The following is a 14,690-nucleotide window of genomic DNA, read 5'->3' on the forward strand; positions in this document are numbered from 1 at the left end:
ACTGCACATTTGAATCTCTTTTCTTTCTGTTTTTCTTCTTTATAAGTTATGATAACAACCAAGTATAACCTTGACCACAAAACTACTTTTCTCGCACAGTCAAATCAGGAAATTCAAAATTAAGCAAAGGTTATTTCTGTGTGTGAACGCAATTGTGTATGGTGTTGCACGTCGAAGCTCTCTCGCAGCATATTGTAGGAATATGAAGACCAAAGAAGAGCCGCTCCTGCATACAAGTTTGTCTACAGGTAATGCGATGTGGTCATTCCTGCTGACACCTGTAACAAGCAGTGGAAAGTGGAGCAGAAAATCCTTGTACTCATGAATTTATACAAGTCATCATAACTGCCATTAGAGGTTAGTCATAAAAAAGTAAAGTATGAAAAATTGCTTGCGTACACTTAACAGTAAAACATAAGACAGCTGTGCTTATGTATCATGACATATATTTATGTATACTTTCTTCCAGTGAGTGCATCACTTCTTGTCACACATGACAGCACCCACTCTGATGAGCTCTAAACTGAAGAAGTCTTGTTTTACTTTGGTGCCACATGATGGCCACCTTGCCTTAGGCAACCTGGGCCTACAGGTAACATTCAGACGAAGAATTTAGCTCAAAGAATTTATATCAACTGCACGTCATTCACACTCAAGCGTCAAATAGCCTTCTGGTGGATACCCTGATTCTCCAAAGAGAGGCAACAGTACTAGAGAAGGAATTATAGAGGACATCATGAAAGAGACCATGGAAAAAGTCCAAAATACCACTCATGGATATGACTGTTTTGAACACAGCACGCCTCTGGTAAGACAGCCTTAATACATTTTTTATTAGAAATATAAATGACATCCATGACATGTTAATAAAGCTGTTGACTCTTTAAAATCTTATGGTAGTTGTTCAGCGTCCTGGTTGTTGTCCAGTGAGTGTCATTTCTTACTTTGCTCACTATGAACTTTTAAGGGACAAAGCACATCCAGCACATCCACCTCTGCTACGGTCAGTCGCCTCCTGAGATTTGGAGCTGTGGTTCTTATTGTTGGTGCCGTGCTAATGCTGTGTGCATCCATGGCTGCGCTCTACCTGTGGAAAGTCGGTGATAAAAATGTAAGTGTCGACAAAGGAAACACAACCAAAGATGATAAAAATTTGACTACAGGCCTGATTGTTTGTAATTTCTTGAGACCTGTCATTTATGTTAATGACTGAGATGCCCCATAAATAACTGTCACAATTCAGACTGTGAAATTACATCTTCAAATCTGTCTACAATACATACATAAATTGATCCAGTAGCTCTATTTCACCATATAAGAAAGAGTGCTGTTTACTTGTGTCCTAATGAGCTCACCTGGAGGGCAAACATCCCCATCAAGGTCTGCAATAGCATCTCCTGTGGTGCTTTGTTCAAACTGTCAGTGTGCTAAAACTATGCAGAATTTCTGTAAGACAAGGAACAACAAAAACACTGTGCAGGGGAAAAAGTATAAGTAGCATAAAGGTTTTTTTTTTTTTTTTTTTCCTGTATCTCACTTCTTTTGTGTTTGCCACAGTGCGGTTTACATAACTTGACTAATCAGTCATTTTAACTTCCCACTTTGATTTCTGCCAGGTTTATAATGTTCGGTACAGTATGAACATCAATGGGGAGGTAAGGGAGGGCTCCGTGGAAATTGATTCTGACAACAACCTGGAGAGATTTAAAACCGGGAGTGGAGCTGAGGAAGCTGTGGAGATTCATGACTTTCAAATTGTGAGTGAGTTTGTCCTTGTTCTCTCTTCCTGAGTTAGTTCAGCTCAGACTTTTTTTTTTTTTTTTTTTCTGTGTGTTTAGCAAAGTAGCAGCGCTGTGAGTGTAAACATGGCATCTCTGTGATTTGGTGCAGGGAATAACTGGAATCCGCTTCTTTGGAGGAGACAAGTGCTATATAAAATCCCAAATCAAAGCCAACCTTCCACACATGGGAGCTCACAACAAAGAGTCGCTGATGTTTGACCTGGTACACACACACTACCTCATGCAGAATGCTGCAAATTGGAGGGAGAAAACAAAATTACAGTGTTACAAACAAGCAGAATATATTCATCCTGCTGTTAAAAGTGTATTTTTTTTTCTGTTTGAATAATTAAAGGATATTATCTTTTTTCTTTTTACTTGCCAGACAGATGAGTTAATGCCAGTGAGGTTTGATGAGGAGTTCCTCATATGGGTCGCAGGAGAGCAGCCACTGACCGACACCAGTTTTCTGAGTGACAAAATTCTGAATCTCTGTGGGAAACTTCCCATTTACTGGCTCCAACCTACCTACCCTAAAGGTTGTCTTCTTGTTTTCTTTCTGTCTATTATATATTCAGTCACTCCATCCCACAGATACTAGGAAAACTGCCCTGTTATGACACAGCATATTCTATTCCATGTAAAGTATTGTACATTTCCTTAAAATATAGTGAAATCTTGGTTGTGATTGCCTTGCTTATCACTGACACGCTTGTAAAATTTACATCCTTGTCTGAGAAGTTGGTCGAACATCTTGAACATACACTACATTTGCTGTCCTACACCAAAAAAGGGCTCCAGTCTCGTATTAAAAAAGAATGATGTTGAAATATGCAAGACATTTCCTGATATCACTGCTGCTAATTTAATTATTCAGAACATCTGAGACAGGCACAGCTATGTAGGATTGAGCTCTGAGGACGTGTATGGCGTCTTGTGGATGTTGACCCAATACTTTTGCCCCTTGTGGCTGCTGTAACAGATGGGGAAAGGAGAAAGAGAGACACAGAGCGAGCCAAACGGCAGTTTAACATGGAGGAGTTGGAGGCAGCTGCTGAGGAGAGGGACCCGGTGAGTCACGCAGAGGATGACACCCCCAAAGTCACGGAAGAAGAAGAGGGGGCACAGTCAACTGCAGGGTCAGCGTACAACCCCGAAAACCCTTATCATGTGAGTACCAACTTCATCAACAAGACTGTGTACGATAAACAAGACTCCAGAGCTGGTGAATTTTTGATTAACTATCAAGAGGCATAAACTGAGGCCTGAAGCAACCCTCAAAGAAACATTATGAAGTGAAGTTTCTCTGTTTTGTCAACTGTTTTATACATGACTACATAACACCATCCTTAAGACACCAGCCTTGTTAAAAATGTATTTCCACAGAAATAGAAGTACATGGTGTGGATCAATGTGTTAACCTGGATTTAGTCTTTCTGTCAGCTGTGGGTGGTATATACTGCTGCTGCTGCTGCTGCTGCTGCTGGCGAGGTGTCGTATTAGTAGCTATAATTACAGGTCACTGGGGTAGCAGCTGCCATTCCAAGTTGATGAACTTATGAACTGAAGTGAAAATTCCCACTGGTTATAAAAATTCATGTTGCCTAAGAGAACTGGAGTCACGTGTTTGGGAGGATGAGAAGTTTTTGAAAACATTTGAATTGCAAATGTGTGTAAAGATTTTTTAAAAAAAGGACTGCTCCTCAAGATTAACATTGCTTCAAAACTGCAGCGCAGCGGAGGAGCCAGAGACGAAGATGCCATGACCTTTGACACCATGTTAGACCACCAGGGGATCTGCTGCTCAGAATGCCAACGCAGCTACACTCACTGTCAGAGAGTCTGCGAGCCTCTGCGTGGCTACTGGCCTTGGCCTTACAACTACAGAGGGTGCCAGGTAGCTTGCCGAGTCATTATGCCTTGTCGCTGGTGGGTAGCACGCATTTTAGGTGTTGTGTAAGCAAACACACCACATCTTTTTTTTTTTTTCCCCAGAAGACCCCAAAAAAGGTCTCTAAAATCTCAGCTTCTGTCCAGAAATGCATACAGATATTTATTTTCTGGCTCTGACTGTAAATAGTCAGAGCTACAACTGTTAACATGAAATGTAAATCGTGATGTATAATTATCTGTACCATAATGCCTATGCTAACTGACAGACTAGATGAATGTTTGCATATAAATTTTAGATATAAACCAGTGCTTTGTCTTTGTAGGCATGCACTGCTTCTTTACATACAGTGGAACTGGAATATATAAATGCCATATTCCTATTTGCAGCAACAGACTAACAAATGAACACATTCATATTTGCATCATGTTATACCAAGGCTTAATGCACTGTACTGTGTTTAATGGGGGTTATGGGACTGAATCCAAAGGCTCAGCAGATCATGTACCTTTTCTGACTGAATAGGCTTCAATAAATTCTAATTACAGTATATGCTGGCTTTGATGTAGCCAGGGGTTTTCTGTGTATGTGTGTGTGTGTGTGTGTGTCACATGTTGTTTCCATGGTTCTACCGGGTGCTTTTCTGATAAAACTGAAGTGACAGCAATGGTTGCCATAACTTCCATTCACAGCTCCGAATCAGTTTGAGGGCAATGCAATTTGTGCACACTGACATCTGCATTGATGTGAAGTAATGTGAGATGAGTGTCATGGCGATGATGGAAAATATTTCCTTAAAAGTGACATTTTTATTAAATAAAAAAAATCTGTTTTTTTTTTTTTTTGTTTTTTTTTTGCTATGAAAAGAGGAGTGTTAATGCTAAGCTACCAAATAATATGATCACAGAGACAGGCTTTTTTTTTTGCACAGCTGTTCCCGGGACTTGTGGCGTAGGGCATTCTGAAAACCTCAAAATCAAAAGAAATCAGATTACTATCTCCAAAGCCGTATGCCAACTTTCTAAATAACTGAAAGGAGCCATGTTGCGATCAAGACGATTTCACAGAGGGTGATCCAGGCACATCAAATTACAACAGATGTGAAATTGCACCGTGTCTGCCACTAAAACCACATTGAAACTCTGAAGCAGTGTGAGGAAACAACACAAAGAGATGCTTGTCTCTTTGCTTGGAGATCTTTCCTGGTTTTCATGGGGGTAGAGGTGCTTATCACATCTGCAGTGCTGATAAGACGGCCTCTGTGCTTCCGTAGGCTATATAATATTAATCCTTCTCCCACGTCTGCAGATGCACTTAAAGGAAGGTGACAAGCATGACATATCCAGGACCTCCTGATGGCTCATGCTCTGGAGTGCAGCCGCTAAAAGAGCCCCAAGTACCCTCAAGTGATGTAAATTTGCAGGGGGAGTCCAATTTCCATCACAGCGCTGTCACTGCCATGGTCATTAAACTAAATCATCCCGCTGTGTGTCACACAACTCCCATTTTAAAGTCCCCTCAATAATGGAGTTATACTTGGACTGCAGATTGTGGCACAACAGTGAATGCCTGACCTGACAGCAGCTGTAAGAGTTTCCTGCACATTATTTCATCTTTAGAAATCACAGACAGACAGTGTGCATGGGCGTAAGAGATACCTTGAAATAATTCATTATTTGAGAGACGTTTTGGTATCTTAGTTGCACCAGCTGCAGTTCAACAGGACTAGCTCTAAAGTTAGTAACTGCAGCTGGAATTTAAATATGATGTGTTGTGTGCCTGTTGCTGTTGGCGGTTTCCTTGGGTTTTGACTTAGAATATGTTGATACAGCAGCACAAGACAAAGAGCTCTGAGTCTATGCTAGACAAAAGGAGATGAGAAACACAAAGCAAAAGGGGAAAAAAAAAACACATCACCACAAGCAACAACTCAAAATGGCATTTAAACTGAGAAAAAATACATAGCTCAGTACAACAGCAGTTTTGTTATCCTGAGGCCCTGTTTCTAAAAGACTTGTTTCCTTTTACCATTCCTCTCCTAAGAAGAGAAATGTGCCCCCGTCGAGTAGAAAAGACGAATGTGTTGGAGAGCAGCGTCAGTGTGTGAGACAGTGGTGCCTTTTTGTTTGTCTCCCCTCTGGAGCCAAGCTTACCCTGGGAGCCCTGCAGGCCAGGGAACAAACAGGGCTTTGTGAGCACTGACCCACTGTTCCCAGCAGCCAGACTGCAAACCTCCACTCCTGTGCTAATAGGAAACCACAGATGAGAAGTCCGCAGCAGGGGGAGCTTTCTCGCATCCACCTGTGCTTTCATCATTGCCCATCAAAACAAGCATAGGCAGGCAGGGTGCTGCGGTGCTCTGGCGACCGCTGAATCAAAAGCTTTTTCACCAACATCCTCTTGGCACAAACACTTTAGCAGAATACATTTGGGATACCGTAGCTGGTGATTTATTTGGTGGCATGGATTTGAGCTAATCAAGCCCATGCACTCACTAGAGCTCCCTATAAATACGTCAATAGCTTGTCATAAATTCGCCTGTTGTTGCCCAAGAGGCATTAGGAGTGTGAATAGAAGTGTGAAGTGAACCACTCTAGTAAACGTGTCCTACATTTGATTGCATGTTTTCCATTACATCCAGACATGAATGAAATAAACAGTAGTGACAGTCCATTTTGCACCTTAACCAGAACATAGAAACCCTTTTAGGCTAGCTCATTATGTTTTTCTGCAAGAAAGCACTGCAATATGTTTATACATGCTGGCATTGGGGGAAAAAACCTGTAACCCAACTGCTTTGCACTGGCAACAACAACCCAGGCACAGAATATTTGTCTTTTCTTTTCTCCTGAATGGTCAGAAATAACATGGCTGGACGAAAAGGCGGGGGAGGGCAGTTGGGAGGGTGGGTGGACAGGGGGGGGGGGTTGGTACATGGCTTAAATGCTTTTTAATCCCATGGTTGAGTGACCACTTGCAGCTCTGCCCAGTATTCTGACTCTGCCTGCCATTTGCAGGTCTCTCTGAAGTTTCTTTGCCATTGGCTGGAGTGTCCGCCTCGCTCTCTTTATTTTTCTCTCCCACTCACTCACTCTCTCTCTCTCTCTCTCTCTCTCATCCCTCTATTTAGTATGCAAGCCCCCAAATGGCCATTAATTAAATGCCTGCTGATATTGTATAAAGATCTCTGTCTTGTTTATTTCACTAACTTAAAACTGTAAATATTGTCTATAGACCTGCCTGCATTCAGTGAATTACAATTTCTTTGGAATGAAACACTATAGCAATTTTCTTGGGTGACTCAATTAATCTGCACACACTGCAGGGATTTTTTTTTCTGTGTATTGCACTTGGTTGCATGCTGTCCTTGCTACAGTCAAAAAGAAAACCTGTAGTGTGGTGTAGGTCTAAATTGGACACAGAGCTGGAATTTGCACCATTGTTTTCCTCAAGACACACTGTATATGTGACAGTGGCGGAGGCATCCAGCCTGCAGTGGATGTCATGAGTTTGTCACAAGAGGTGGGCAGTTATCTTCATAACACAGCAGGAATGGGCTCTCTGAGAGGACACTGCATAATCAACATCATACCTCACCCACATCATCAGTTTATTTACCCCGGCAGTGGAAATTTAATTTGAAAAGCCACACCATTGGGATCAATATTAAAAAGATTTCCCATCAAAATATGGCATTTGTCAAAACATCAGTTATCCTAGGATGCACCCCAGAAGGTACACATCCTCTGGTGGTGGGGAGCTATAGATAGCTCAAAGCAGAATCAAATCAAGACTTCACATCTACAAACTGTAAAAAAAAAAAAAAAAAATCAGCTCCTCCACAAAGCAATGTCAAGAGGCTTGCCACATGAAAGCAGAAGTTGTCCAAAGAGAAGCGGAAAGTACTGACAAAGTTTATGAAGAAAAAAGTAAATGTGTTTTTAATCCTCAGCAGCACATGCAACAATGAGGGAGCCTGAGTGCTTAGATATGCCACCCCGGGGGCAGGCTCTATACTTAAGGCTTACAACAGCCTCATTATCTCCCTCAACTCACATCAGATCCTAGCAGCAGTTTGTCACAGGCAGGCTCCTCTCTGCCAGTAGGCATCAGACCAATCCTCCTGCAACACTACTGTACATAATTGCCATATGGACAGCATTTTGAGCCAGACTGAAGACTAAAAAGCCCTCCAGACAGATTCCCCAGATAACTAAATGAATATTTTATCTCATTTCCATCTAATTTGCACCACATTATTATACAGAACTGAAATTTTTAATTAATTGATAGAACAGATCAAACACAGGTTTACACTTTGATTTTCGGGAGCTGTTATTTTGATAATTTGCATGACTTTTTTCGCATGCCAAGCTTTTTAATCTCCCAGAATTTTAGCATCTCTATATAGAAACACTATAATAAAACATACAGCAAATTAATAACTGTCGCCGCACATGAAATGCTTGTCTTGGTTGCATGAGCAGTTCCAGAGAGAAGTCCTTTTACCTGCCACCCCACTGATTAATTAATTTCACACTGTTTAATTAAATCCACAGTCTGGGGAGTCTGGGCAGCACCGTGGGGAGCCCTATCTGAGCCCTGTGTGTACAGAGATTACTGAAGAAGGTCTCAGACACCCGCTCTCTTGCGGATGTTGACACTGACGTCACCCTTCTCCAGATACCAGAGCATGATTGTGTCAATGTCATCAGGCAGTTGTGAGCTTTTAGTGCCGGTGACATGATAGCACTACACCATTTGTTGAGTCTCTGCTGGCATTTACATGAACAAAGGACACTGAAGCATTTGACAGTGTTTGACACAAACTAGTATTTGACAGAAGTGTCTGATGAAGTGTGTGTAAACCTTGGATTTCCATACAGTCAGCTAACTGAAGCGACACAAATTAAAGCCGTCTAAATTGCCATAAATGCAGTTGGCTTCAGTGTAAATGAGCGGATTGATCTTCCATATCCTGTCCAACACTGTTGTAGGCTAACCAACAGTCAAAGCATCAGAGCAACAGAGACACTGTCTCTCTTGTGTCAGAAATGAGAGGTGTATAAATGCATAGCACAGCAGGCAGTATGACTGTGTGGGCTGGGAAACACGCATTTTACTTCCTCTGTTCTCTTGAAGCATATTTTTGGCATCTCTAATCACAAACAAACCCATTTTGAGTCAGACAACTCAAATTTGTCTTTACAGTACAACTTCAAAATAAGACAACGTTTAAAATGTTATACATGATTTATGAGTTTTGAGAACTATGATATATGTACACACAAAAATCTAAAAGGATTATACAGATTCTCGCGCTTTAATCTGTCATCATAACAAACCTAAACCTGATCCTAGCTGTCGTTTGCTCCATCGAGTGTTTATATGTTAAGGAAGGCAAAGATAATCGATTAGGTACATGAGGATGGCAGCCTGCTGGTCTGATGTGATGTGATGTGGAACCAGCATTTTCTTGTGCTCTCTACTTGATGTAACAAGAGCAACAAGCACTTTGCACAATGGCAATGATATGTAAAACTCATGATATAAAGCAAATTGCCATTTTTATATACAGTACATAAAATTTACGCCGCATTTTTCATCTGACGCCTTAAATGAAAAACAAAGTGCCAAAAGTGAAGGAACGAGGGTTTAAATAAGTTATATCCTCTGCATGTGTGTTCTTACTGTCCGTGCTTGAAAATAATGGAAATGTGAAAGTTGAACACGAGTGACATGCAGTACCTTACCGGAAACTTTAATTAGCTTCAGTTAATATCATTAAGTCATGTCTTCATTACAGCTCTCTCTCTCTCTCTCTCTCTCTCTTCTGTATAAGCATCACAAACATCACAAGTACTCACACCCTTCAATTCAAACAAACTACCAGAGCTTTACAAACAGTTGAGAGTTGTGTTCTTTACTTAGACAAGATAAACTTTTAATAGGCATTCCAGTACACAGCATCAAGACAGTTTTGTCGACTGATACAGCATTAGCCGAAAGAACAGCGCCCTATTTGTGCTTGCCTTGTCCTGTGACAAGAGGACCTATCAGGTGCTCATCTCTCCCCCCACCCTCCACCACTCCTCCTCCTCCTCCTCCCGTCCCTCTCTCCTCCTGACCTCATTCTGTCATCTTCGTTTTCCTTCTTCCCCACTCTCAGGTCTTTTATAAAGTGTCTCCATGCATTACACATTTAACAATGCATTAAAAATAGGCCACCATCAATCAGTCATTCAGTGGCGGAGACAGAATCTACTTGTGGCACCAATTTGGTATGTTTCTCATGGTTCGAGAACGAAAGGAACGATATAAACTCCTGGGCTGCTGTCTATGTGAAACTTAACAGAGACAAAAACACACATTTATGTGCTAATAATACACCGAACCCCATAAAACACACCGCAGTAATTTTGAATTCCCATTTACTTGATTTCCTGCGGCACAGTTGTCTATCCAGAATCCCGAAACAGAATCAAAATAATATATATAAATGCAGGCGGTAAGCTGTGACAAGATTTCTGTTGATGGGTGCCAGGTTAACATCAAGCCCAAAACAGTGATTTGAGAACTGTGATGCATGATACAGGATAGGTACTAGGTAAAATCTGATGTAATGGTTGGGAGTGAGTCAAGGCCTGGGGGCAAATAGTCTGAACACTCTGACTCCAGGTTGCTCATGCCAAAGCAGATGTTGAACTGACGACAGCAGCACAAAAGTCAGCGCTGCATGTTATTCACGCGGCAAGGTTTATATTATTAGGACGGCACATCAAGGTTGCCCGGCTACAGATAGAGCTGCTTTGGTGTACTGCTTTGATAGCCCTGTATATATTTAATAAAGAACTACTGAAGAACTCACAAAGTATTTTCACAGTTCCACATGAGTTTTGTTAACACAGTAAAGTGTTCTCCTGCTCAGGCAGAGGTGTGGAAGTCTGCTTGTGAGCTTTGATGTTGCTGCTCTGCTCTGAGGCTTGATCCTGCATTCTGGATTTCGAAACAGACTGCACTTCGTCATGGGTAACAGCTTGAAGAGGTAGACACCAACAGAACAGACACGCCTGAAGGACCACACACACACACACAAAAGACATTCGGTCAGTGGGCAAAAACACATTTACCATCAGCTTCACATGGAGAAAAGGGCTCATTAGAAAGTCTATTTATGTGTGGGGTATTCATAGAATAATGGAAGCAGAAGACAGTCTTGCTTATATTGTATTAATAATGATCCAATGTATAAAACCGTCATTAATTCAGAGAGGGCATAAAAGAAAACAGTTTCCCTGTGTAGGGATATGTTGAAAGAAATCTTTGAGTTGTCTTTTAAATGAAGCAGAAGATATATCTTAAAGGAAAGAGTATATGATTTTATACATAAATATTTAACAAAGACTATTATTGCAGAAAAAGGGGAGCTTTATGCACTGTGGTGTGCGAGAACCTGATGATAGCCAAAAGAAATCAAAGCATGCTTTAGATATCTTCTTCTGAGCTTGTAATACAATAAAGGCTTTTAAAATTCTTCCCTTGAAAATTGCCTTGAAGCTATGTTTTTTTCTTCCTTATAACACATCACTCTGATTCAGTGACAGACTGTCTGGTACATTGCCAAGTGGGTGTTTTTTTTTTTTTTCTTTTCTCCTGCCTGTGTTTTTCCAGACCATTTTCACTTATTACCCCCTCAGGTCGTCACTCGGTCCAGTCTGGCCATTTTACAGACATGACTCCATATGTCCATGATGACACATGATAGCTCATCCAATGCGGATCAGATTGTTTTCAACCCCCACCAGCTTGGTCTAAAATTGAATAGTGCCATACAGAGGAGCAACAGTATGAGAATAACAGTATGTCTCACCTTAAAACATCTCTTGAATCTTTTGCTGACTATGTACAATGCAATAGGGTTGATGCAGGAGTTGAGTGATGCCATAGTAATGCCAAAATAGTCCAGGACAAGAAAGGCACTGAAAAAGGAGCATGAAAATGAGGTAAATCACACAAAAGAACAAATACCAGCTAATAAACAATAAGAAAAAATGGGCGGTAGTCAATTCTTAATGCACACCTCAGAAGTTGACACCTATTAGGATCTTTTTCATCATATATGGTTGATTTCAAGATTCTGCTGAGGTACAGAGGCAACCAACAGAGTGCAAACACAATCACCAAGCAGAAGACAGTTTTTGCGACTTCCCATCTCTTAAAAAAAAAAAAGAAAAGATATGACCAATATTAAAGTTTATGTTAAACATGAAAAGGAAAAACGTGCCAAAAAAGTTTCAGAAATTTCTTCAAAAGTAGAAGGTTAATGAATAACCTGCTTGGTGAGGTCGCTTAATCTAGACGTTCTCAGCATATTCCTGGTCATGAGCGTGTAGAAGACGACGGTCCAAGCCAGCGGCATGCAAAAGTAGAAGCCAAAGAGCCACCAGTCCTTTACTGATTTATAAAACTGTTGATTAAACATGACAGAAGCCCACAGTCAGTTCAAGCTGCGGACGACGCGATGATCAGTGGTTGCTATGTTAAAGCATGCATGACAGAATATTTGAGATGGTTATAAACATTACTGTGTGTTGTATATGAAAATACAGTCCAATCAAACACATGTTGATCTGTGTGTTTCATCCTGTTGCTGCATCCTGTTGTTACATTACCTGCATGAACTGTGTGGTTTGCATGGGATGAAGCAGACATATTCTCAGATGCTTGTCTTTATAGTTCATTGTTATCATATCAAAGCCGACAACTTCAGGCACAGCCAGCAGGATAGAAATAACCCATATCAGAGTTATTTCGATTGCTGTCCATGCTGAAACCCCACTGCCTTTGATTCGATTCCAAGATACTACAGCGCGGTATCTGCAAAATCAGTGGGAAACTGTTATGACTTTTTGTCTGCAACAATGATACATTTTTCAGTTATAAAGCATTTCAAGGGCTAATACTATGAACAAATCTGTCTCCTTGATGAAATACAGATAGTAGCCAGCAAACACTATTCTCTTGTAGAGCACAGGATAGCGCTGCTTATCTCCTTACCTGTCAACACTCAAAGCACATAGGCTCAACACAGTAATTCCAACAGAGGTTTTCTGTATGAAGGGAACAAGTTTGCACAGTACTAAACCGAATGGCCAATCTTCTGCCATGAGCTGAAATAAAAACAAAGGACATTTTCAGTATGAGAAAAAAAAAATACCCACAATCAATTCAAGCTGAGATAAAAGTTTTAAAATGGGTAGAAAGTGCAGAGAAATAGAGTAATTGCTCACCATGAGGTGAATAACTCACCCTGTATGCATTGATTGGAATGTCTATCACAATGTGGATCAGATCTCCCAAAGCAAGACTCGCAATGAGGATGTTAGGTTTGCTTCTCATGCATTTGTTTACATATATGATTTTCAGTAAGGCTGAATTCCCCACTATTCCAACGACGAACACAAGCAGAGAGACCATAGTATTGACATATTTGAAGGTGTCTCTAATTCCAGCTGGCTCCAAGCACATAGGAGGGTGTGGTGTTTTTGGTCCTGCTACTTGGGGTGGATGGATTGAGTTGTTGGATTTCTGTTTTTCCAGTAGTAAAAAACCTGGGGAGGCCATTTCAGAGAGCTCAGTAACAGGGAGCGGTTCTGAATTCAGATCACTGGCCTCTCCTCTGATGAGAATATTTCCCAAACACAGAGCAAGAGCCACAGTCCACATTGTTGATGACTTCCTCAAAGGGCCTTGAAATGTTTTGGGTTTTTTTTGAAAAGAGAGTGAAAATAATTAGTACAGAACCTTAGCCTTGAGCTTTACAGCAAAGCATTTAGGTGATGTAAAGGATTAATTTAATTAAATGAATCAAAAGGCAATGTGAAACATATTAACAGCACTGATAAAGCATGATACAGTGAATTATGCCAGCTTACCTTTAGGTGCACACATACAAACTCTGCATGAAATGAATCTCTGTAATACCTGTAAAATGGGCTGTATGTTTATCACAAAGGACCACTCTTTGTTGCTGTGCCTGCTATAAAAGTTAGAACCCAGCAGAGGGAAATCAGGGCTTTATAGACGAAGGTACTGCTGTCAGCATTAGTCATCGATCTGTCTGTAGTGACTATAATTACTTCCCCTGATGCATCACCCTGAATAAAAGGATGGTGTTGAAGGGTATTGTCTGTTATCACAGAGTGAGATCATTGTACAGCCGTCAATAGGGATATTATGTTACAGTTGTTTTCCCTTCTTTCACGAAAAAGTTGGCTGTTTTCTTAGACTCCACAGACAATCTTGTTGCAATGTTGCAAAATGTCTATTTTAGTGAAGCTTCTATCTCTAAGTCATCACTAGTGAATGTAATGGGAACTGGAAAAGAGTCCTTTATAACTATATGACATTTGGATGTACATGAGCAGGGCCCGCATTACAGTAGCTCTTTAACTTGCAGATCCTAATCCAATCATGGTAATTAGGCTTTGGACTTGATTTGGGGGGAAAAAAACAAAAAAACATGAAAGATAAATAGTTCCTGAGTCAATGTTCAATCAATCAATGTTCAACTTGAGATAGGAAATGTGTATTACTTCCCAAAATCTTAAATATAGTCTCTTAACTTTAAGATAACTTCTAAACAGTCCTAACTTTCGCTTTTCCACCAATTAGCTAACTTGTTTAATCCATATGGCTGTTTTTTTATTGCTTTTACACAAGACAAAATGCACATTAGTAGATACCCTGCAGTTAGCCGAGCAACCACGACCAGCTTTGGAGAGGCTGACCCGACGACATACAATTGACAAATGTGCTTCGTTTTTTTTTTCCTTTTTTCTTTTTTTTTTTTTTTTTTGGCAGATGGAGATTTTCAGAGTGAAGTGGTTACATTAGTAGCTACATTTCAATTTTAACAAAAATACCTCAGTGAGATAAGATGAGAAAAGTAGCGTCAGTTGCAAGGTGACAGACATAAATCTTGATATCCAGTTGGATTGAGCCTATTGTGGCCTGTT

The 14,690-nt window shown here is 40.6% G+C and overlaps 2 protein-coding genes across 3 annotated transcripts; one reads left to right on the plus strand and one right to left on the minus strand.

Moving 5' to 3' along the window:
• Positions 1–686: 686 nt before the first annotated feature.
• On the plus strand, positions 687–4,222 carry LOC139627155 (leukocyte cell-derived chemotaxin 1-like). The gene is made up of 7 exons (XM_071488183.1): positions 687–808; positions 968–1,111; positions 1,617–1,757; positions 1,891–2,004; positions 2,167–2,320; positions 2,764–2,951; positions 3,514–4,222. Exons 1-7 carry the CDS (start codon positions 737–739, stop codon positions 3,739–3,741), a joined length of 1,041 nt encoding a protein of 346 aa, XP_071344284.1. The 5' UTR covers positions 687–736; the 3' UTR covers positions 3,742–4,222.
• A 5,576-nt stretch (positions 4,223–9,798) lies between these two features.
• LOC139620048 (endothelin receptor type B-like) lies at positions 9,799–14,344 on the minus strand. 2 transcript variants are annotated; one of them, XM_071475200.1, is made up of 8 exons: positions 13,608–14,344; positions 12,982–13,421; positions 12,730–12,842; positions 12,345–12,549; positions 12,005–12,139; positions 11,753–11,886; positions 11,543–11,651; positions 9,799–10,742 (listed from the first exon to the last, which is right to left on the minus strand). In XM_071475200.1, exons 1-8 carry the CDS (start codon positions 13,621–13,623, stop codon positions 10,572–10,574), a joined length of 1,323 nt encoding a protein of 440 aa, XP_071331301.1. In that variant the 5' UTR covers positions 13,624–14,344; the 3' UTR covers positions 9,799–10,571. The 2 variants fall into 2 exon arrangements, with proteins under 2 accessions (XP_071331301.1, XP_071331308.1); XM_071475207.1 differs by having other exon boundaries at positions 12,982–14,344.
• Positions 14,345–14,690: the final 346 nt, after the last annotated feature.

This window comes from Trachinotus anak, unplaced genomic scaffold (genome assembly GCF_046630095.1).
Source record: "Trachinotus anak isolate AG129_WGS33_773 ecotype Australia unplaced genomic scaffold, CSIRO_AGI_Tana_v1 ptg000001l, whole genome shotgun sequence".
Lineage (NCBI taxonomy): Eukaryota > Metazoa > Chordata > Actinopteri > Carangiformes > Carangidae > Trachinotus > Trachinotus anak.